The sequence below is a fragment of the Ciona robusta genome, chromosome 12 (assembly GCF_009617815.1).
Source record: "Ciona robusta chromosome 12, ASM961781v2".
Taxonomy (NCBI): Eukaryota; Metazoa; Chordata; class Ascidiacea; order Phlebobranchia; family Cionidae; genus Ciona; species Ciona robusta.
The window spans coordinates 6,081,778-6,107,963 of record NC_143246.1 but is presented as its reverse complement, the minus strand read 5'-3'; the positions used below and the strand labels follow the sequence as shown (position 1 = coordinate 6,107,963).

At 33.0% G+C, this 26,186-nt stretch overlaps 1 protein-coding gene across 2 annotated transcripts; it reads left to right on the top strand.

The window, feature by feature from the left end:
- The first annotated feature begins 208 nt into the window (after window positions 1-208).
- Window positions 209-14,987, top strand: LOC149727213 (uncharacterized). Of its 2 annotated transcripts, none has more exons than XM_089889870.1 (19): window positions 209-348; window positions 927-1,054; window positions 1,355-1,506; window positions 1,901-1,952; window positions 2,306-2,400; window positions 4,011-4,148; window positions 5,341-5,439; window positions 5,745-5,904; window positions 6,120-6,270; window positions 6,522-6,594; window positions 7,502-7,574; window positions 8,838-8,920; window positions 9,694-9,748; window positions 10,498-10,604; window positions 10,802-11,296; window positions 12,609-12,683; window positions 13,022-13,209; window positions 13,603-13,666; window positions 13,904-14,987. In XM_089889870.1, the coding sequence occupies exons 2-19, from the start codon at window positions 1,039-1,041 to the stop codon at window positions 13,937-13,939; spliced, it is 2,112 nt and encodes a 703-aa protein (XP_089745996.1). In that variant the 5' UTR covers window positions 209-348; window positions 927-1,038; the 3' UTR covers window positions 13,940-14,987. The 2 variants fall into 2 exon arrangements, with proteins under 2 accessions (XP_089745996.1, XP_089745995.1); XM_089889869.1 differs by having other exon boundaries at window positions 210-348; window positions 2,303-2,400.
- The last annotated feature ends 11,199 nt before the right edge of the window (window positions 14,988-26,186 follow it).

Here is a 26,186-nt window from a genome sequence, read left to right as displayed (position 1 = left end):
GGTATACAGTGCACATGAAGTAGACATTCAAGTAGTAGACTGATTTCTACTTTACAGTTACAAATTTGGGTAAAGTCGGACATTTTGTAAGTTTTTTTTAAATAAAATTTTACAATTAGGTATATATAAAGTGAAAAAAAATTATGCTTTTAGTTTTGTAATTGATGTTTTTAAATGAAGAACATCTTAACATAGAAACAGTATAAGATAAGTGTTGTGTTTTTGGGCGTTTGTTATGGATGGACGATCACGGTCACAGGTCGTTGAATTTTTTAACGAGAAAACCAAAAAACTTTTCGACATAAGCTTCCGGATTCCTGGTGTTTCGAATTTATGAAGTGTAACAAGGTAATTTTTGAACTTTCACTAAATATAAACGTGAACTTAAACCCCAAAATCGCGTTGCACGTTTGCAGCAATGCATTTCCTTCTACTAAAATGCAATTAACCGAAAATTCGTAAAACTAACCACTGCCACCCACGTAATGTATTTAATCTGAAGAGACAAGCCGTTTAGTAACGTGCAAACACAGTTTAAGTTTAGGTGGTTGCCTGCGTATTGTAGAATTTGTGGGTGGGTGTTTTCACTGGTATTTTACATGAATATAACCAAATTTACAATTATTTAGTCAGAACTGCTGATTGAGTTAATTATAAACCGCTATAATTATGAGTAAATTAATGCTTCAAGGTTTTTCAGTGTATTTTTAAAACAATTAAATTTATGCTATACGTGTAATTGACATGTCTTAATGTAAAGAGTATGTAAATACAGTTTAGTTTTTCGATTTTTAGTTTTCCTTTAAGTTTTCTTCTTTTCCCAAAACTTTGTTTTTTAATTATTGTTACCCTATTTTAGTTTTGGCCAAGCTACTCTCCAGAAGTAATTATATTTATTAATAAATCTGGAATTGCCATTTTTTCAGGAATGATATTGTGATAAGTAAATATATAGGTTGGTAAGGACATCTGTATTGAAGGCTTGTATAAGGATATTACAAAGGAATTGGTTAATGGTGTTGAAGCAGCATATTCCTTATGGCTACAATGAAAGGTGAGAAAAACATTTAAGTGTATACATACATTAAATAAATACAAATGACAAAGGGAAATTTTGAAAATCAAATGTACTTTGAAATCATGAAAATTCCATTTTAATAACACCTCGTATAACGTGTAGGTTTTTTTTCTATATGGGTATCGTAAGGCCCATAAGCATCCCAAGGAAACCTGAGATATAGTCCATAGTTATTATTACACTAGTGTAAACTGTACTACCCATAGGTGTATCTGTGAATGCTTAACTAGTTTTTCTTAAAGCCCCAAAATAACAGATTCATTCTTGTTTTGACAGGTATCGTCCAGTTTGATTATGAAGCAGAAGCACCAGATGAATTAACTCTAAGAGTTGGTGATGTAATCATAAATATAAAGAATGTAGAGGAGGGATGGTGCCAGGGGACTTTGGCAGGAAAAGTTGGCATGTTTCCTGATAATTTTGTAAAGGTAGGTGTATGCAGTAGGTGTAATGTTAACGTGGGTGTTGCATTTGATAGAGGAATTTCTAACTAGCTCCCAAGAAATTATGGTAAGGTTTTTAAAAGTTAATATTTGTCACGTATGTTTGTGAAATTTGAACAAAAAATGTCAAAAATGTCAAAACAAAATGTAACAATAATAAAACTCTAAAAGTGTCAATTATGCCCCAGGCTTGTTTGGTGTAGATTTATTTGTATGTGTCCATTATGCATAACAATAAATAACAGATTACAAATTAAGATTTAATAATATGGGCTTTTTATTTCAGTTTCACCAATTCTTACTTGTTTTATTTATTTGTTCATGATATATATATACTTATTTGTGCTTCTTTTACTAATTTATTCTTGTTTTCTTGCAGATTATTGAAGAACCGGTAGTGAAATCTCCAGTACCAACAAAGAAAACAAAAGGTTTGTGATTTGTAATATTAGTTGATAGTCCTACTGTTATAAATATTAATAACAAATATTTTTAAAACTTTTGATTAATTAAATTAAGGCCTGCTAAATTTATGTAGTTGACGAGCTGTACCTTGCAAAATATATCTTGTTAATGATCAAACAGTGTATGTAGGCTTAAGTTATATATAGGTACATATTTCATATTTAGTGACACACCCAGGGGCTAATGTAAGGGGCATGCAAGGTCACAAAAAAATTGTTGCCAGAGTCTATTCCAGCACATATATAACTATGTGTTGTGTCAGCAGAAGTTCCTTGACATAAATAAATGCTTTGGTATTAATAATTTGATTCTTCAGAAGTTCTAAGAAGAGTGAAAGTAACTTTTGATTACGAGCCAATAAATGAGGATGAATTACATCTTGTGACAGGAGAAATTGTAGATGTTTATCATGATGTAAGTATCATGTTATTTATATTCTATTATTCTAATATTCTAGATCTAAGGGTCCTACAGTGTTGCATGCCATAGGATCTGAAACTTAGATCAGAATTTGACCATAACCCCATATTATATTCTATTTCATATGAGTGAGATTCAACAGTATGGCATTGGCATGCCATAGGACTTGAATTTTAGGTCAGGGTTGGTCCATTACACTGATGCCCAGGGTGCTACTTTAGTACAACTCATTTAGTGATCACTGAGTTAGAGCAATTTGGTTATGACAGAGTAGCCCATTTTATATTCAAATTCCTGTTAAATATCTTAATGTTTTGTTTTTAATTTTATGTAGCAGTAGGTGGCAGGTGGTATCTGACTATGTATCTGGTATATATATGTATATAATTTATCAATTAAAATTAACATGTTCACTAGTAATATGTTTAATTAAATTCCTGTTCTTGTTGTGTACTTTAATTAAAGCTAACTTATCAGTATGTTATATATTAGCACTGGCTATAGAACCATGGCTTCGTGTTATGCAAACACTACATATCAGGATTTTAATCTTGTGTTTTATTATCTACTATCGGTATCATATTTCATCCAGCTATATCCATATCATACATCGCTCGTGTTTAATTTAATACAATTGGAATTGGAATTTTAATCTGTATATATATATAGCAGATTAGCAGGCCTATATAATGTGTACAAACATAATATAAGCAAGACCTTGCCTAAAGGAACCTTTTATAAAAGCTAGACATAACAACTTACAACTTACAAGAGTGTGATCAATATTTTTTGTCTAAAACAATACCAAACTTCAAGTTAAAGGTTGAGTGTTTCAGAGTTTTAGGTTCCCTAGATTATATCTACGTACATTACTACATGTGATATACATATATAATTTATGCATTCTATAATCCCTAATATAGAACGCATTAAAACAGCCGGCCATGTACTTCTGGTAATTCTGATAATATGTTCTGTGTAAACATACCATAGTTGCATCACATACCAAACTTATATTTATTATTAATCCAGAGCTTTCTGTTCAAATACAACCACAGAACTAAACACACAAAAGAGTAGGAAATAGCTGTTTGTCCACAGTTGCTTTCGAATCTAACTTTATGACTGGACAGTAATACATAACTAGTGACCTTAGTGACCACATCTCATATGATTAGACAGTTAACTGAAATTTTATTCAATTAGATGGTAATATCCGCATTAAACTGGTGTTTTATATTCTATTGCCTATTGTTGTTGTTTTGTGTCCATTTTTTTCTGCTGGTTTTCAGGATTCTGTTTTGTATTGTTTGTTCGTGTTACTACAGCAAAGCATGCCATGCAACGAAACCTGTGTTTTACCCATTTTTACTAAAACACTTCTCTTACACCTTGATGGACATAGTTTCCTTAGTATATTAAAAACTAAAATTTTTTAACTTAGTTTTACAAACTTTTTTGTGTTTTAATATCTTCTCCGTTTCATTTATAACCCTGAGTCTGAACTCCCACTTTTACACCTTGTCCTTGGTTGACATACTTAGCGTAGTATATTAAAAACTCAACTTTTTACTTTGTTTTTACAAAACTTTTTCGCATTTCAGGAAGAAGAGGGTTGGGCTCGGGGTGGGGTGAATGGAAAAGAAGGTGTTTTCCCCACTAATTTCACCACTGTGGTAACTGAAACACAATCTAATGAGACACCACCACCTAAGCCTGAGGAAAGCCATGGATCAAAAAAGGTGCGCATTGTGTTTTTATATAAAGTAGAATTGTAGTTTTAGAGGTTTAGTGAAAATTACTTACAAGGTTCATAATATGCTGGAACTTTCAGTTGTTACTATAGGCCTATACAAGTTATTTTTGGTGTATATATATTGCTGGGCTACTAATTTTGAAGAACTGCACAGTAAAACAATCATAAATTATCACTTTTTTACTTTCAAAGTTGCATGCGCAATAACTTGTAAGTGGGCATGGGGTGTATGAAATAAGACATCTTGTTTTAATAGTGAGTTGCCCCATTACATGAGAATAAATAAGCGGCATTCTGTTTAAGACTAATGTTTACTATACTAAGTGAAAGTGTAATACTGTTAAGTACTTACCAGCTAGTTTATTACGTTTAAGGTTCTGCATAGTCGGAGACCACATATTTTGCATACTAATGTCTATGTGTGATGTAAATTAATACTATTAATATACTCGATTTCGTATCTTTTTGCAACTGTTCCACGATTAGAAGGTGTCAATTTTGTCATCCACCACTGTCGTGTCGGTTCAAAACGGCACATTTAAATATTGATTTTTAATGTTGCTAATTACTAAATATATTTCTATGTGTGATGTAAATTAATCTAGTATTATTACAGTATAAAACTAGTATTAATAACAATATATATAACTGTTGTATAAGGTTTGTGCTAATTTATAATTGCCTGTTTTAATGTTTGCGTAAATTCATTAAATTAAATGGGCTGTTTTATGTATTTACATAAAACATTTATTTTATATGCTCTATTTCACTTTGTTTAAACAACATTACGCTGTAGTTTGGAGTGGTAAAAATTATTTATTTCAATACAGGTTTAGATGTTAAAGTAATTTGAATTACCTAGATAAATACTTAATCATAATATGCTATGCTTACCTTCTATGTGCATTTGTAGCTTAGTCTAATATTTAATTCATTTGTTATTTTATATTGGTGAGGAAATACAACAAGGCAGGTCACCTGGGATGTAGGCCAGAATTGGCACATTATTTTAATTTTTGTTAGTTGTTTATATAGCCTATGTTTTCTTTATCTAAGTATTGTAATTAAAAAAAGTCCAGTTATTTAGCATTTGGTAAATCTTACATGGTATATTCATCAAATTTGCTAAATTGCAACTGTGATTTTCAATGCTTATTTTTCCCGTACATTATTTTCAGGTTAAGGGCGTTGGGTTTGGAAATATATTCGGAGATGGACCAATAAAGCTGAGGTCGTCCATTGTAGATGGAGAAGGGGGAGGAACTGGGAAGATTACTGTGAGTAAAAAATATAAATTATTGTAAAATATAAACAAAAAGACATTGGTAAGCATGGGTCTTGTGCATTTAGTTTTGGGTCAGTTTTAAATTTTGGCGGTAAACTATCAAGTTTGAATATTTCTTTTTTTTATAAATGTGCAGCAGATGTTCATCTTTTTGGCACACACCCTATTTAATAGACTTGCTAAACCAATGCCCCTTGATTTTAATGTCAAAAAGGATTAAAAATTTGTATTTTTAGTAGCATGCCTGAAGCTTTAAAAAAACTTTATAAAACTGACACTCACACACTGTATTTTCAGGCATCCGCACGCCAGCAAAAGGTGGAAAAGTCTCAGCCCAAAGTAGAAGTTCCTAAAGTTGATAAATCTTCTGTTAAGAATGAAAAACCTGCTGCAAAAGTGGAAAAAAGTGTTAAAAATGCAGATAAAGTGCCGTTAGTACCACCACAGGCTAAGAAACGTAAGTGTTCAAATTTTCAATTATATGTAAAATTTTATAATATATGTCAATATGTGTATATACATAGGTGTTAATTTTATAAACTTTAAATAGAAAAGAACTAATATATAAATAAAGTTAATGTCTTATTACCTTAAGAAAAACGTTTCTGAAAATACTTTTTCACACTAAGATTAAAAAAACCCAGAAATATAAATAAAATATTTTTCTTCCAGCTGCTGTTGAAAAGTGCCGAGCAATGTTTGATTACTCAGCAGAAAATGACGACGAATTAACGTTAGTAAAAGGTGACATCGTGATTATTCTTGATAAAGTAAGCCAAGATGTTGGTTGGTGGGAAGGGGAAATTGTTGACGAAAATGGAAAGTAAGTGACTTGTTTATTGTTTATTGTGTATGCCTATAGCAGCGGTTTCCAAACTATTCTAAAAAATTTGTCTGGTCGGCCCTTCGCATTTATTTTGCTTTTGTAAAAAAATCTAAAAATCCAAAAATAACCCCAATGAAAACCCATTATTGAATCATAATCATTGCTGTACATTGCAGACTATTTGAAACTGTTGGTGTATATCATGTTGTATGTATTCACACACTTTATACCGTGTTTTTTTTACACAGAAGGAGAAAAGGAGTTTTTCCTGATAATTTTGTCACCCCACTTCCCACAGTAGATGAAGATACAAGTTCTGAGGTGAGAACTTAGTCCTAACTTTGTTAAGAATATACATTGGTGTGATTAGTGTTAATATTATTCTTATAACACAAGGTAATAGTTAGAAAAAGTTCACAACCTAAGAATAATACACAGTGTTCATTTTTAGTTTCTCAATTGTACAATTACACAAACATACTATTTAATCATCCTAATTACCCCATATCCAAACACTAAACTAACTCTTAAAAAATCAATAATTTTATTCACATCAAATCACGAGACTCTTTGCCCAATAATACTCACAAAAGCACTCAACCAAATCCTAGACAATAGGAACAAGGTTTAAAGTACGTGCCCTCGCTTTTGGTAAACTTGGGCAGAGCACCCATGGCGCTTAATACGTGATTTAGATAAATTCAAGCCAGCGCAAGCAGGGTTAGACGACTATGTCAATGTTAGCTGATGTGTTGCTTATTTATGGATTATATGTAAATTGTGAACACAGGGTTATGATAAGGCAGTATAGGCCATAGGGTGCTTTCTATGTCTTTGTTGTGTTGTTTTTATAAACTTTACCTATATTATAATGTTTAATTTACTGAAATATAGAGGTTTTTAAACTGCTTCGTTGCCTTGCCCAAAACTGTCTCTTTTTATATATAGTAGGGTGGGGGAGGATGGGACACCTTTTTGTTTTATTTTTCCATCCCATTTACTAGTAAACAAAGAAAATGCAAAGAATTATAAAACGTTATATGCACGACTCCCATAGAAGCACAATCAAGATATTTGGTTAATATGTGCTAAAGGTGTCTGTCTTCTCCCACCCTACTATATGTATACCTGTTTTATATATGGCCACCCCAGGTTTGGCAACCATGCCTGGTAGCAACAGCAAAAAATTACACCTAACAACACAACATTTATCTATCTTTTCTACCAGGAGACTTCATCAAAAGATAGTCTTGACATAAAAACTGAAACTAAAGCTACAAAACAGAAGACCGTTGTTGAAGGTAAGATTACATACACAATTTTATATGTATTTCTCAAATAAGAAGCGTTTTTGCTGTTTTTTTTATATTATTTCTTAAAAAAGTAGCGTTTTTGATGTTTTTCTCCAAATCTTTTGATGGTTGCCCTACTTGCCCACCCTGCCAGCGAAGGTTTGACGGCCATGATATAGACATTGTAACCTTAAGATGACACCACTGTCATGATATTGTAGCATGACGTATCTAAATTTAAACCTCAGGCCCTAGTACCCATATATGGATATCTTTAGTTTGTGTTATATCCCAGTAGTAACTTGTGTGTATTGACGTATCACGTATGTATTTCTATGTTTCCTAGTATTTCTATGCACAGTTAAATATTATTAATGTATATTTGATCTTCTAATATTTAAACCATAATATACAGGTGTTTTATGCAATTTTATCCTGAACTGTGTAGTTAAATACAAATTAAATTATCCCAAAAATTCCATGGTATAGTTAGGGCTTTAGGGCATATAAATGTTACCACATATTTTACGATAATTGAACCTTATGAATTGTAAACTTAAGGTATATTATATATACTTAAAATTTCCATAAGTTTAAAACTGTATTTTATAGTTAGTGCTAGGCATCCATTTTTTGTAACATAAGGAATTAATTAAGCTTAAATAGTAGACGAATATTACATTTTTCATATTTTTCTATGGCAGAAGCAAGGCTAGAAATAGCCTTATAGAATAAATATCCGCCACACATTCAAGCCTGTATGATAAGACTACAAGAATAGACTCCCTCCCACACACTAACCATGATAGGTTACTCATTGTCTTAAGAGTTGTGTTATATCATGTCACGTTGGTGTGAGACGTCACTTTATTTCTTACCTGTCACGAATGATTCATTATATTACAACTCTTGGCTCCTGTTTTAAACAGTTCTAATATAGAGTTGTTTTACTTTTCCAAACCATGTCCATTTTAATACCATGACTAACTGTATAAAAATGTATTATATGATTCTTTTTGAATCCTTTTTTTTCTACATATATTTATTTATTTAGATATGTGGTATGTATACCATTACTTTATTTATTTCGATTTTTATTTGTGGCGTATTAAGTACTGTACCACCCTTGGTCTTGGTGTATTCTTTTATAATGCAACTAGTATCGTCCAACACTATGAGTCCTAAATGAGAGCCATATTCATATCACAATCGCACATTTGCTTTCCCATTGTTGACACAAAACGTTTTTTGAACTTTTTTTTATTGTTTCAGAAGAAAAAGTTGTGTCTTCGAAGACCAAGACTCCGCCATTGACATCGAAATCCACCAATTCATTGAAGCGGCCGGCACCACAGGTAAACATAGGTTATTGATATAAACACAAGGCTCACTGAAAGGAAACTTTGTATTCTGTTCTATGTTGGTAAGGTCCCGCAGCATAGCACCCCATAGGTTCTAGGTTTTGGGCCAGAATTGGCCCATTACTCCAATACTGAAACCTTAGTAATTATTTTAACTTTAGTTGCAAAACACCTAAATCCAGGTGCGAAACAGTTAATCTCTGTAAGTTTTTCTAGTTAATGGGCCAACTTAGGCATAAATCATATGTCCATATCATGCACCGCCCTAGGACCTTCCCATACAGAATGGAACACTGTATTACACTTAGCATTCAGCACAAAGTAACAATTGTTATTGAGAAATTTTAGTTTTGAACAATTTTGTCCTCTCAATGCTAGTTAACGTTGGGGTACGTTATGCATCTAAAAATTATAATGAAACCCCATGCACCCATACATAACAAATGCCATACATGCATAGTATGCATTATGACACATACCCTAAAACACATGTAAAATATACTTGACATCTTTTAAACTATTAACCCCTATTGTTAAAGTTGAAACACCTCGTTTATGTCCCTACATAACATGACACCCATCAGTGTCCCTTTGTTGTCACATAGCAAGCACAAAGCATATTATGATGTCATACAACACTCAAAAGTCACATGCTAACCATTGTGGGCATCTAGCTAAACTATAGTTAACCATTAACTCTAATATATCATGCTATACTACAAACTATATGCTCTACATTGTATAGTTATGAGTGTTGAATGTTACAGGTTCCACCTATAGCAAGTCAATCTAACAAGCCAGAGACCAGCTATGATGAAACAGGTCATTTATAAATACTTTGGTGTACTTTTGCTTGAGTGGTTTTTGTTTAATTTATTTTAGTATGTCCTTGGTTTTGTGGTATGAGTTTTATACTGTATGTTGTTTAGTGGAAATATATACTGTGTATGTTTTGTATAGCCAGATAGCCAATAAGACTTATTATTAATTAAGTATTAGAGTACTGTTGTAATGCAAGTGAACTCATATGACCTTCATATGGCTAATGGTATGTAAGGTCACCTCTGTCTGTGTGCCTGATGTATTATGTAGATGTATTGTTGTATACTTTGTCACTGTGAATGCATTTTACCTTTGAAAACCTAATAGGGCTGTTACCACTTGTTGTAAAGTGTTGAGACTTTGCAATCTTTATGGGTATTGCTTATTGGGGTTATTTTATTGTGTAGCCCTTTGTAAAAGTGCTTGCAGGTAATTTATGTTCAGTATGTGGCATTTGCATAGCAAAGTGTGGTGCAATGTATTTTATCCAGAGACGCCAAACTTGGGGTTGGTAATGTACATAGGCCAACCCCAGAATTCACCACAATACATTAGTTGCCAAACATTACAACTTATTGTCAATGGGCCAACTGTGGCTACATCCCGAATCCCCTACTGTGCCTCGTTATAGGGCTTCACCCATATTAAAACCACAATAAATACAGCAAAACTTATTTCATAGGATTGTGTGTTTCATGTGGTTAAAAAGGTTTGGCGTTTTGATCTTTATATGTTTCCTCAACCCACAGATTCTATTCTGCCCAATGCACACGAGGAACCGAAACTAACCCACTACAAGCGGCCAGGTGGGCCAAAGAACCGGCGTAAACCGGATACAACCGGCAGAAGAGAGAGGGTACTTTCCCTGTGGTTTCTTGCATGCGTGTTTTTCAAGTTAAATTTTTTTTTGCTTCTGCTTTATTTTTTGTTGGGTCATTCTCTCACTGAATGACAGGACCATTTACGACAGGAAGGGGTAACATAAGCACACAGATGTGTTGCTGCCTATCCGCAGCGAATTTTGAAGTCTTTTAAGTTCTAACCATTAACTAGGCTAAAGAGAGCGCAGAAGAAATGCTTCCTGTCCCCGACACTCCAACAGAAACGGAACCCGTGGATCTAGAACCAACGGAACCCACCCCGCCCCCTAAAAAAGACACAAAACGGGGCATCCAAGTCATGCCCGTATTGGGTGCGGAAGGTGGGACAGGAGACACCCCTTCGTGGCTCAAAAACCTAAAACATCGAAGCTCACAGAAGAAACCAACGTCTGGTATGGCTGTTTCCCCTAACAAGGAAGAAGAGCCGGCCCAGGAGACTCCTAACTGGAGAAACAACTTGAAAAAAACAACCAAGCAGCCCCTCCAGCCCCCCAAACCCACCCCACAAGCCACATCACCCAAACCTGTTACATCCCCCATGGTGCCAAAACAAAGTGCAATTGTAACTTCACCCCACACAAACCATGCTCCTCTGAGTCCTAAAGAAGAAGAGAAGTCACCTCATTGGAAGTCAGTCCGGAGCAAACCGGACCCGGACACACATCAGGTGGGAACAAATCTAATGATGTTTTTATTTATTATGATTAAACTGCATATATTACCTTAATCTTTTAAAACTTGTAACAAATTTTATATGTTGCTGTACACTTGGCACCAAACCTGGGTCGGCAGGGTAGGTTTGCTTACCATGGAATTTTCAGTGATCATTACCACCAAACTTATAGGAATGTCTGTCCAACTATTCCTGCCTCTCCTGCAAAAAGTTTGCTGCCAATTATGTACGGTTTTAAATTCCAAATTAAATAATCTGATACATGAAATAGAATTTTAGGTTTCGTTCAATACAACATCAATCTTATAACAAACGGGTAACAAAGTGATTATATTGCAAATTTATGTCTTTAATTATTTTCTCTGGTATTTCCAAGTGCAGCGAATACCTTATAATTTCACTCAGTGTTTCTTTGGTTATTTATATTAAAAAAAAAACAGAAATTTTAAAAAACAAAAAGACCTTACCCACAAAGTTACATGGTAACTCGTAAGCTAGCATGAGGTGTATAAAACATGACACTCGTATTATAACGATGTCATTTTCTGTTATTTTTTAAAGTATTTTTCAAATATATATATAAGAAATTTTTTTACATATATATATATATATGTAAAACAATTTTTTTTACCATATTGAATGATCAAAAAAGCACTGAGCAGCATTAACAAAACACCTAAAATCAAAATAATTCTAACTACTTTGCCTTTCTTTCCATTTACACTTAACAATATTAACATTTTCTATTTCAACTTAGCAATAAACGTAACGAGTATTGCATGCATTTTAAATTCATCATTTGGGTTTTATTTTCTGCTTGTATTTGTTGCAAGGCTTGCGTTTTGTTTTACTTTGTTTTAAGTTTTTTAAAGTTATTTGCATTCAGAAACTGTATTTAATTTTGAAAACATATGAATAATATAAGTACCATTGTATGGGTGATCTTTAATCATTTGTATTTGTGTCTGATTTGCATAAGTGTAAATAGAAAAAATACTACTTTAATAATGAACTTCTCATATAACTAAAAATTGCATTTATAATGATCAAATATTTATAATCACCTTTTCTTATTACAATAAAGTTTGGCACGAATCGCTTAATTATTCCTATATGACCAACTCTTACAAAAGTTCCATTGGTTGTAATGTTTACTTAAGAATGCATTGTCGAAAATTTCAGGGTACGCCTGACCCCCTTGCATCCCCATGTTCGTTGCCCATGCAACCATTCATTTGCATGCTAATATACCAACCTATGCAACCCAATGCATATTGCTTATACTGAATGTTGTATTTCACCACAGAACGAAACAGAGGTGGATAAACCTAGCAAAGTAATTGATGCTAAGAAACCAATAAAGCCAATGATACCATTCCAGGTAATGTAGATTCTAAACATAATATTGGTGCATTGTATTCTATATAAGTTAGGTTCTACATTGGGGTATAGCAAAAGATCTACAATTTAAGCTACAGCTGCCAATTATCCCAAGTATTATTACAAACCACACCAGTATAACTTTACTCTTACATGTTCCAGCTTGTAGTAGTCTGCAGCACATCAATTTAGTTGTCATTTGCTACATATCTTATTGTGAAAATATATAATATTAAAACAAAAGCAGCAAATCATATACGAAAATTCAAAAAAATTTAAACTAATTTTTGACTTTTTTATAAAAATTCATAAAAATTCAATATTTTTTTTACTTCCCAGCCAAAGATGCCGGATCCTTCGGCTAAAAAGGCTCCTCCTAGTGGGGCGAAACCAAAGCCTCCCCCTCCGAAGTCGAAACCGATGATCCCACCATCAAAACCTGTAACATCCAATGCTTCAATGGAAGAGATGAAGGAAGATATCAAACTTCTTAAAGATTCCTTCAATACCATGCAAAGTGAACACAGGTGTATATTGCTCTTACGTATATATAGGTTGTCTGTATATATACACATACATGTATACAGTGATTTTCAATGGTCTGGTTAAGATTTTTCTGTTTGGCAATGACAGCCAGTATAGCATTGGTGTCCTCTTTTATAAACCTTATGCACTGTTACTGTTTACGATGTACTTTGTGAGTGATTATTTTATACGGTTGACAGTTTGGACAACCATATGTGTCCACTGGAGTTTAAACAATAAATGTTAATTGTCTTGCCCAAGAGCACATACACCCATAACGGTAGCAGCATCGAGCTTGGAACCCAGCATACTTTTTAGTTACCCGAGTATCCAATGATTGAGCGGCAGCGCTGGTTTTATTGCCCAAACTGTTTATTAAATCACATTTTCCACAGGAGAGAAGTCACAAGGTTGAAGGAAGCGCTGGAAGAAGAGAAAAAACTTCGAATTAAACTTCAGGTATAAACGAATTTATTCTCTTTGCCCTATCACATATTTAGGGTGGTAATGGGGCAGTTGTAAGCTGAATACGAGAACCTCTGGCACACCACTCAATAAAACCTCACTTAAAGAATAGAATAGTTTTTTTTTTTTTCAACAATATACAGGATATAAACATCTTATGAAAATAAATTATTTATACATATATATACATTTTTTAAATTAGGTAATAATTATGAAATATTTTTCCACCAGGATGATCTTGCAGCACTTCAGATGCGACTTGGTTGACCTTTTAACCCCTGCACCTTAGCGATTAATGTAATTTTAGCTTTCTTTGGATCATATCTCTGCATTGTGGGCAACACTGACTTGTGTAATTCCTTCATTGTGCTTGGCAACACTGAACGAAGGAAAATCTCTCGCTTTTGACAAGATTTTGCATTGTGATCTAAATCCTACAACAAGTGCCCCATTAACACTGGACATCAAACATGCCTTGACATTGTGCTCTTACCGGTTAACTGAATCCAGAGAGACCTCACTTGAAATATTGATTGCTAAAAATCTGTCACGATCTGTCAAGTGTGCCTCAAATGGAATGTAACAATTTTAAAAGATAACTGAAATGTTCTTAAGCTTTTTCATAACTCTAACCCCGTTTCTGTTTATATGTGTGTACCCGAACCCCCTGTTCATGGCCCCCTACAAGTGAATACCTTTTGAAACCCAATGTCATATTGACTATGCATTAACAACACGCATTCCGTATGAGCCAACGCTCAGTATTAACATCAGCACTTAAATACGGGGGGGTTGTTAATGTTTTTCGTTCGTTTCTTATTCATGTTGGTGTCTCGTCAGCCGTTTGTAGCAAAAAGTCCCCACGCGCGGTAATAGTGACCCACACATTTGCACTTGATTTTAAGTCTTACGTCACGGCTCGTGACGTGACGTCACGTTGCGAGTAAGTAAGTGACGTAGCGAAAGCTACAACAGTTCTCGGATAATTCCCGCTTTCTAACACTTCGCTGCTTTCTCATGTAGCTTTCCATATATCTCCGCATATTTTATGTCGTTTTATTTTTTCGCCGGTTTTAAGCTTTTTTTCAGGAACAGTGCCGACTTCACCACGAGTCGCAAACTGCAATGCTTGTACATAGAAGACAATCAAATGTTGTTTCGCAGCCACTCCGCTTTTTGTTGTTTCTAGGCAAAAAACGACATATTTTGCCGTGGAACACCAAGCGAGTATCAGCGATTTGAGACTGGTGTACATTTTTCGATTCCCTTGTTTTGATAATGATCGGTAATACGTTATTACATTCTGCTTTCAAAATTGTGTGTTCAATATTGTTTGGTAGGAATATGGAATCTAGCAGAATCCGTGTAGAAACAGGTTTATATATGGACTCTGGGAATATAGGTTCTCAAGTAGGCCATGGATTACCTGATGCTATTGGTGTATAGCAGGGTGGAGGAAGATGGGACATATTTAGCACATAATATAAATGTTATTAACGTTATTCAAACAATTAGCAGACTATGGGGGTCGTCAGGACAAGGTTTTATAATTCTTTGAATGTTCTTAGTTTACAACCGAAATAGAATAAAAGGGTGTCCCATTTTCCCCATTATACAAGTGGGGTGGGGAAGATGGGACACCTTTAGCACAAAATATATAAATATCCTGGTCGTGTTTTAAACAATTAACAACGGTCCATGAAAGTCGCGTGGACAAGGTTTTATAATTCCTCGAATGTTCTTTGTTTACTACCAAAATGTACGAGAAAATAGAAAGAAAAGGTGTCCCATCTTCCCCCATCCTACTATATATTATCACAAAGGCAATGACTCCCATGTTAAATAAGTGCATGTAGTAAACTTATGATTTGTACAATCCAGCTACCAGTGTAATTACGTCTCACTTAAATGTATGCTATGTGTTCACGCAAGTCGCAGGAACTCCGGCAAAAACAATTATTACTGCAATCTTCACACTCCACTGTTACTATAAATAGATTTCAGTGTTACCCGATGTTAAGTAACTGCTTTTCAAACCCTATCACCAAAACTGTGAACTCCTATTTTCAAAGGCACCACTGGCGCTTAGAATTCGCGCGAAATTCAATTTAGCATTGTTACGTCACAAATACTCCGAGCAACGCCGAAAATTAATGACGAAACGATGCTAAATTGTTGTGCCGCGTAACAATTGGCCAATCAGCTTCCATCTTTCCATTCACGTGATCTAAAATTTAAATTTTTGCGAGCATGAGTTTGGGACGATTCGTTCTTTTGGTTTGTTACGTTTTGGAATAAGCATGGTTTTGGAAAAGTAGCGCTAGCAATTGAAAGTTATACTGTAGTTAAGTCAAGGCAGCTATAGGTGGTTATTTTTGTACTGAATATGCAATATAGAAGTAATATAGTAAATTTATTTGTTCAACTAATATTTAACATCTAATTTGCAGTTGGCCACTTTCAAAATTAATTCCATAAGATTTTGATTTATTTGAATCTACACTGAAGCAATGCCGACCGAAATCTTGTGTTCAAATCAAATCAATGTTATCTCGCTTACGAATGAAGATGCCTTGAGTGACAGCCGACGACGCAGCTTTGAATTGGCAACGTTAAAAGTAAATTGTGCTTATCACTGCTAGCTTACTGTTTTATTATTCTAGTCTTTTGTTTATATGCGTATGACGTAGCCTTAGGTAGGTAACACGACTTAATGTTAAAACCAAACCAATATATAATTTTATAATTTTTGTGCCCCTACACTACGTTTTATGAATGAAATTCTGTTTTTTACTCTCCTAACCGATTATGTTATTACAGCAATTCAACATACACGGAGAAAGATCTAATAACTCCGAAACGACATATCTACAAGTTCGCACAGTTGACCTGCATAACCGGTAAGTGCAAATTTGTATTGACAACTGTAAACTACGTGTGTATTATGTAACGGCGATGCGGTTAGTGCATTCCACGTGTGTGATGTCGTGGGAAATACTTTTTTATTCATTGAACTCTGTTTACCACCACTACCAAATAGAACGAGAAAATGGAATAAGAGGGCACCCCGTCTTTCTGCCCAACCCACTATATTAACATGTATATGGACTATAATAACGTAAGTTTTACAATTACAGAGTTAAGTTCGTAGCAGGATCATCTTGAATTGCTCCATAGAACCAATGCATGTGATCCACGTTAAGCGGGTAAGTAAATGCTCGATTCTGTTTCACGGGAAAATATTGTTATATTTTAATCCGCTGTCGCCTAGTTAGCTTTTATGGCATATTGATTCTCAAGCCAATATTGTTACGCATTTCTATATGTTGATCACTTTACTGTCTTATGCAGCTCTGCATATGAATACCGAACTTAACATTTCGTATTTTAACCAATTAATCCTTTCATTTCAGATGCAAACACTACGCCATCTACTCCGCTATATAAGAGTACATTGGTACAAAGCTGTCTCCGTGAACCGCTGAAAAAAAATCGGTAAGTTTAATGACCATTGAACTCGTATAATTGTTAGTCATTGTCTATTCACTATGGGTTAAACAGTTGTTCCTCGTAAATACTGTTGCATCGGACGAATACTTAGCACATAATATCCATGTTTCATTCTTCTTAAACGTGTTTTAACAATTAACGTTCATTTTTAGTCGTAAGGCTACGGTTCCCTAGTTGCAAAAATATTCTTTATTTACTACCAAATGGAACGATATGAAAGTGAAAATTGGTCCATTCTGCACCAAATTATTATGTTAATACTAATGTATGCTTTACGCAATATTGAAATGCTCAATTTAAAACTTAATATTTTACGTCACAGATATGACGTCACAGTTGATATGACGTCACTCAGCTGGTTCTATGAGCAAATAATAACCAAGAATATTACGCGAAACGAAAGAACTGCCGGTGGAAGAAAATACAAAGGTATATTCATTGTTGTTTTACTGATTAAACGTTCAATCTCGCAAGTGATAAAATTTGAAAAGTAAACGACGTATCGGTATCAACATCTGTTTACACTAAACGATATTACAGAAATTCTGCATTATGACAGATTGCAGTAATATGTAAATAGTGAATTAAGCAACGAATCGTAACATTTTACTACTTTTACAGAAAAGAGAAAGACGGAACCAAAGCTCAAGAACGAAGATGGAACCATAGCATACTCAGACTAAGATTTATTCTTGGTCGATGTAAATACTAACTTATGTGAGCTGTAGCATAAAATGTCCCTTATACTTAATTGAATGCTTGTTTAAAATTGGATGTTTATTGGTACACTGTGTGGTGTGGGGTCGGGAAGTATACGGAGATCAAATAATTAAAGTCCACCTTATACACGTTAGTAATGTAACGTGGTTGGGAATCTTGGGTTTTATTTCTCCATTTGTGTGTGTGTGTGTGTGTGTAAACAACCTGCATAAGAACGGTGCGCGCAGGTCAGATTTCCCCAACTTTAACCCATACTCCTGGTGTCACTTATCAGCAAGGCCGGACAGTCGGCATCAGATAGATAGAAGTGACATCGCAATAACTAGGGATCGCTGTTAGGAAGTTTTAAGTTAGACAGAACTGGGACACTGCACCCGCGGCCGACACAACACGTGTCATTGCACTCAGGCCAAACAAGCAGTGCCCGGTTTGCGAAAACCATATTCCAACACGCCGGTTGGTTAAAAGTCCGGTCAGCGAAAGCTGGTGGGTTCCAACTGCAAAACAATTAGGCGCCAAACCTGCGACTAGGGTAGCGTTCAAAAATACAAAAAAGTTAGCTCCCTGTTAGGCCCCCTAAAAACACTAACCCATTACTTCTTTTAAAGGTGTATTTATGTTGTCATTCCTTTTTTGAATCGACAACAAGCGCGAATATGCGACGCAAACTCGACGCTGTTGCGGCGGATAAAGTGATTCCGAAGATCACTCGGTTCGATCAATTTTGCTTTAAAGCAAGATATAGTTAGCTCCCAAAATCCGTTCTTATGCAGTTTCCCCACTTCGTAAACAAATTAGTTATTGCGACGCGACGGATCGCAGCGGCGAAATAAACGCGGTTATGAATATTGATTATTATTGTATTGGCCCATAGAGAATGCTGTGTTGCTTGCTTATTGTATGGGGTGGGGTATGGTGGTGTTGGGGGATTGTGGTGTTTATTGTATGTATTGATACACACTTACACTATATACGAAACGAACTGTAATATTCTGATAAATCCATGGTGTGGGCATAGGTTTGTTGCTTCTTTCGGGGTTATTACTTGACAAAAAAATGAATGAATTTCAATACAGATTGTTTATTTTAGCATTGCTGTAGCCTGTGGGTACAAAGGGCAATATATTGCTAATACTAATGCTTATCTATCGAATATCTATGTATCGTCTACTATTGTCTAACTTGCAATGTTGGGTCATTTAAATGGGGTTGCCATTGCGGCGGATAAGAGGCGTGCATGGGGTGACGGACGTTTTGCATACATGATGTGCGTTTTAATTCTCAATCATTGGCATTTTTGCTTGTTTTTTTGCGTTCGGTACCGATTTTCACGGGAATTTATTTTTTTACTCGCTGGCGCTAATGATTTTTCCGTTGCGCGGAGATTACTTTCGTTTTTAATTTTGTCTTTGTTATAGTCGCCGGCGCTAACTCTTCATTTTTACGCTATCGTGGAGCACCCGTTTTTGTTTTCGTTTTTCCGTTTTTCCATATGTCTTTCGCGAAAATGCCAATGGAGGAGAATTAATTTCGTGCAGATGTTATGAGTGTTCGTAATCTCTATATGCAACCTCTACTCAATTAAGAGCCAACCTCTACTCAATTAAGAGCCCTATCTAAAATTGGGGGCTGGCCAATCTAAAATTGGGGGCTGACTCTGAGAGCCCTATCTAAAATTGGGTGCTGACTCTGAGAGCCTGGGTGCTGACTCTGAGAGCCCTATCTAAAATTGGGGGCTGACTCTGAGTCAGCCCCATCTAAAATTGGGGGCTGACTCTGAGAGCCCTATCTAAAATTGGGGGCTGACTGTGAGAGCCCTATCTAAAATTGGGGGCTGACTGTGAGAGCCCTATCTAAAATTGGGGGCTGACTGTGAGAGCCCTATCTAAAATTGGGGGCTGACTGTGAGAGCCCTATCTAAAATTGGGGGCTGACTGTGAGAGCCCTATCTAAAATTGGGGGCTGACTGTGAGAGCCCTATCTAAAATTGGGGGCTGACTGTGAGAGCCCTATCTAAAATTGGGGGCTGACTGTGAGAGCCCTATCTAAAATTGGGGGCTGACTGTGAGAGCCCTATCTAAAATTGGGGGCTGACTGTGAGAGCCCTATCTAAAATTGGGGGCTGACTCTGAGAGCCCTATCTAAAATTGGGGGCTGACTCTGAGAGCCCTATCTAAAATTGGGGGCTGACTCAAGGGCCCTATCTAAAATTGGGGGCTGGCCAATCTAAATTTGGGGGCTGAGTATGAGAGCCCTGAGAGCCCTGAGAGCCCTATCTAAAATTGCGGGATGACTCCGAAAGCCCTATCTAAAATTGGGGGCTGACTAAAAATTTGGGGCTGACTATGAGAGCCCTAACTAAATTTGGGGGCTGACTATGAGAGCCCCAACTAAATTTGGGGGCTGAGCCCGAGAGCCGTAACTAAATTGGGCTGTTTTATATCTGCTATTGGGTCGTAACCCTGGGATTACATTATTATGGCCCGGTTAGCATGGCCAGCCATGGTCACTCAGAACTTACAGTTCTACACTTTATTCACACTAATCATACATACACATACAAACGTGGTGTGAATGGTTAGGTGCTACAGCTCACCCCTTATATATTTTATATTTCCTAAATCATTGGATCAGCCAATGTCAGGTCAGAAGTGTGTGTCGTGTCCAATTTTTTGTGTCTTGTGTCCAATTTCTCACAGTACGCCTCTTAACGCGGTAAGCCACGTATAACGATGGTGTGTTGGGAGGTGTAAGTTCAGTTTATGAGATGGTCAGTCCAGGTGGCAGTTCTTGGTCATGTATGTTTTGTGCGTCTCGTTACAAACTTCGCAATCGCTACGCATTTCGCAAATCGTTGGGTGGCGTCGATCGCTGCCTAGCGTGCTTTGATCTTCTAGTCTCGTGAAGATCAAGGCCCAGGTATAACTAGGGCTACTGGCGAGAGGTCCTGGTAAAAAAACCTCAACGACCACAAGCGAAGCAGCCTCCTGGGCGTGGTTGGAATCTTCGCTGTAAAATAAATAAACATTTAATATTATAATTAAATAGACATTTTGGTAAAACTTTATTGTGTCAAAGTTTCTTCCATAGACAAGCAATACTATGGAAGAAACTTTGACAGACAAGCAATACTATACATTGATGTGTTTTGAAATGAAACAAGAAATATTTGTGCAATAAATGTATTTTACTGGATCGGCTATTTATTTATAATATTACGTTATTCCTAGCAGCAAAACCGCGATAAATATAAATGTTATATATGGGGGTATATGGGACACCTGTTTATTTTATTTTCTCGTCCCATTTGCTAGTAAACGAAGAATATTAAAAAAATATAAAACTGTATCCTCACGACTACCATAGGCCGTTGTTAATTGTTTAAAACACGATCAGGATATTTGGATATTCTGTGCTAAAGTTTTCCCATCTTTCCCACAGTCTATTTTTACTGCTGCTTTTGCAACTAGGCATAATGTAATACATAATTCTTGGTATAAAATCCATTAATAAGTTAAGTTATTCCCGGACCCCTTAACAACAAAAACAATTGCGTAAAACAACAATTAAAACTTACTTCAAACTGAAACTGCAGTTACGTATTTAAACTAAATAATTTTAGGGAGAACATACGGAATTCTATGTAAAACCAAACTTAAAACTACGATTCTTCACATGCCATGTAAACGGAACCTACAGCGTGTTGCTGATGTGACATCAACTTCCAATTCTGCACATTTCTGGAATGAGAAACATTTATCTAGTCTGACATCTGGTCTGCACAACTGACTTTGTTAGAACGTACATGTGTTGTTCGAACAACCTGAGAAAATAAATTCCCAATTCTTAATCTCGAAATAAAGTAACACCGGATTTACACCGATGTATGTAGAGCACAAACAGTAAATACCTATTACGGATTTTCTGTTATTATTGCTGATAATGTTTATGAATTCAAGATCCAAAGTTTGAACCTTTTTGATGATACCAATACACAGTCTTTCGTTAAAAAATAAAAAAATAGCAACCTTTGTCATCAGCAGTAAACACGTTCCCCAACATTGTTAGCGTGTATGTATGTTGCAAAACACTACGATAGTCTTACCAATTTGAAAAAAGAAATCCCGTTTTCCGAATAAAAGTTCTAAGAAGCAAGCACAAGGTAAATCAATTTAAATCAACTGTTGCAAAATGGATTTCAACACCAAGTGTTGCATCGTGTATAGTGTTCAATGGCATTTTTTTCCAATATGTTTTTCGACTTATTACCATATTAATATAACGAGGTAAGGTAGTTATATGTGAAAAAAATCTGTTATTTACCTTCATAAGAACTTGTTCAAGCTTGTCCAGGGATACCACATCGGGAAGTATATATCTAGTTTTCGTTTTTTTTTTCTCTCTATAAATATATAAAAATAAAATTAAAATTAAATAGCAATTTTATAAAAGTAGTATTAATTTTTAATTTATACAAATTAATTAACGACAGCCGATTAGCCGGTTAAGTGCAAAATATAGTAACTAATTACAAACTTTATATTACTTTGGTAGAATTTAACTAAATTTAAATAATCATATGACAGGGTTAGGAGTGTTAAAAGTAGATTTGTAAATTATAGATCAGTGCAACTACAAGTGTACAAGTTTATGATTTGTTAACGTAATTGAAAATGTTTCTACTCGATTTGAAAAAGAGAATAATTATGTTAGTTTCTGTGGAAATATATATATATTAGGATGGGGGAAGATGGGACAGGTTTTCATTCTACTTTTTCGTTTGATTTGGTAGTAAACAACGAACATTTTTTTCATACTTTGTATGTTTTTTTTCATATTTTGTCCATGCTTTGTATAGTTCTTTGATAGTTTTTTGATATTTTGTCTATGTTTTGTATAGTTTTTTCATATTTTGTTCATGTTTTGTATATTTTTGTTCATATTTTGTCCATGTTTTGTATATTTTATTTATATTTTGTAATTTTTTTTCATATTTTGTATATATTTTTTTCATTTTCGTCCATGTTTTGTGTATATTGTTTCATATTTTGTCCATATTTTGTATATTTTATTTATATTTTGTAATTTTTTTAAATATTTTAAATATTTTTTTTCGTTTTTGTCCATGTTTTGTATTTTTTTTCATATTTTGTGTATTTTTACATAGGCTATTTTGTATATATTTTTTTCATTTTAGTCCATGTTTTGTATATTTTTTTCATATTTTGTCCATGTTTTGTATATTTTTTTCATCTTTTGTCCATGTTTTGTATATTTTTTTCATCTTTTGTCCATGTTTTGTATATTTTTTTTCATTTTCGTCCATGTTTTGTATATTTTTTTTCATCTTTTGTCCATGTTTTGTATATTTTTTTCATCTTTTGTCCATGTTTTGTATATTTTTTTCATATTTTGTCCATGTTTTGTATATTTTTTTCATATTTTGTCCATGTTTTGTATATTTTTTTCATATTTTGTCCATGTTTTGTATATTTTTTTCATATTTTGTCCATGTTTTGTATATTTTTTCATCTTTTGTCCATGTTTTGTATATTTTTTTCATATTTTGTCCATGTTTTGTATATTTTTTTTCATATTTTGTCCATGTTTTGTATATTTTTTTCATATTTTGTCCATGTTTTGTATATTTTTTGTTCATATTTTGTCCATGTTTTGTATATTTTTTCATCTTTTGTCCATGTTTTGTATATTTTTTTCATCTTTTGTCCATGTTTTGTATATTTTTTTCATCTTTTGTTCATGTTTTGTATATTTTTTTCATCTTTTGTCCATGTTTTGTATATTTTTTTTCATATTTTGACCATATTTTGTATATTTTTTTCATATTTTGTCCATATTTTGTATATTTTTTTTCATATTTTGTGTATTTTTTTCTCATTTTGTCCATGTTTTGTATTTTTTTTTCATATTTTGTGTATTTTTTTCTCATTTTGTCCATGTTTTGTATTTTTTTTAATATTTTGTCCATGTTTTGTATATATTTTTTTCATTTTTTGTATATATTTTTTTCATTTTCGTTCATGTTTTGTATATATTGTTTCATATTTTGTATAATTTTTTCATATTTTGTCCATGTTTTGTATATTTTTTTCATCTTTTGTCCATGTTTTGTATATTTTTTTTCATATTTTGTCCATATTTTGTATATTTTTTTCATATTTTGTCCATGTTTTGTATATTTTTTTCATCTTTTGTCCATGTTTTGTATATTTTTTTTCATATTTTGTCCATGTTTTGTATTTTTTTTTCATATTTTGTCCATGTTTTGTATATTTTTTTCATCTTTTGTCCATGTTTTGTATATTTTTTTTCATATTTTGTCCATGTTTTGTATATTTTTTTCATCTTTTGTCCATGTTTTGTATATTTTTTTCATATTTTGTCCATATTTTGTATATTTTTTTCATATTTTGTCCATGTTTTGTATATTTTTTTCATCTTTTGTCCATGTTTTGTATATTTTTTTCATATTTTGTCCATGTTTTGTATTTTTTTTCATATCTTGTATATTTTTTTTCGTATTTTGTGTATTTTTTTTTCTTTTTCGTTCATGTTTTGTGTATATTGTTTCATATTTTGTATATTTTTTTCATATTTTGTCCATATTTTGTATATTTATTTCATATTTTGTCTATTGTTTGTATATTTTTTTCATATTTTGTCCATGTTTTTTTTTTTTTTTTCATATTTTGTATATTTTATTTATATTTTGTTCATGTTTTGTATATTTTTTTCATATTCCTCCATGTTTTGTATATTTTTTTCATTTTTTGTCCATATTTTGTATACTTTTTTCATATTTTGTCCATGTTTTGTATATTTTTTTCATATTTTGTCCATATTTTGTATATTTTTTTCATATTTTGTCCATGTTTTGTATAATTTTTTCATATTTTGTCCATATTTTGTATATTTTTTTCATATTTTGTCCATATTTTGTATACTTTTTTCATATTTTGTCCATGTTTTGTATAATTTTTTCATATTTTGTCCATATTTTGTATATTTTTTTCATATTTTGTCCATATTTTGTATACTTTTTTCATATTTTGTCCATGTTTTGTATATTTTTTTCATATTTTGTCCATGTTTTGTATATTTTTTTCATATTTTGTCCATGTTTTGTATATTTTTTTCATATTTTGTCCATGTTTTGTATATTTTTTTCATATTTTGTCCATGTTTTGTATATTTTTTTTCGTATTTTGTGTATTTTTTTTTCTTTTTCGTTCATGTTTTGTGTATATTGTTTCATATTTTGTCCATATTTTGTATATTTTTTTCATATTTTGTTCATGTTTTGTATTTTTTTTTCATTTTCCTCCATGTTTTGTATATTTTTTTCATTTTTTTTCCATATTTTGTATATTTTTTTCATATTTTGTCCATGTTTTGTATATTTTTTTCATATTTTGTCCATATTTTGTATATTTTTTTCATATTTTGTATATTTTTTTTCATATTTTGTCCATGTTTTGTATATTTTTTTCATATTTTGTCCATGTTTTGTATATTTTTTTCATATTTTGTCCATGTTTTGTATATTTTTTTCATATTTTGTCCATGTTTTGTATATTTTTTTCATATTTTGTATATTTTTTTCATATTTTGTCCATATTTTGTATACTTTTTTCATATTTTGTCCATGTTTTGTATATTTTTTTCATATTTTGTCCATATTTTGTATATTTTTTTCATATTTTGTCCATGTTTTGTATAATTTTTTCATATTTTGTCCATATTTTGTATATTTTTTTCATATTTTGTCCATATTTTGTATACTTTTTTCATATTTTGTCCATGTTTTGTATAATTTTTTCATATTTTGTCCATATTTTGTATATTTTTTTCATATTTTGTCCATATTTTGTATACTTTTTTCATATTTTGTCCATGTTTTGTATATTTTTTTCATATTTTGTCCATGTTTTGTATATTTTTTTCATATTTTGTCCATGTTTTGTATATTTTTTTCATATTTTGTCCATGTTTTGTATATTTTTTTTCGTATTTTGTGTATTTTTTTTTCTTTTTCGTTCATGTTTTGTGTATATTGTTTCATATTTTGTCCATATTTTGTATATTTTTTTCATATTTTGTCTATTGTTTGTATATTTTTTTCATATTTTGTCTATTGTTTGTATATTTTTTTCATATTTTGTCCATGTTTTGTATATTTTTTTCATATTTTGTCCATGTTTTGTATATTTTTGTTCATATTTTGTCCATGTTTTGTATATTTTATTTATATTTTGTAATTTTT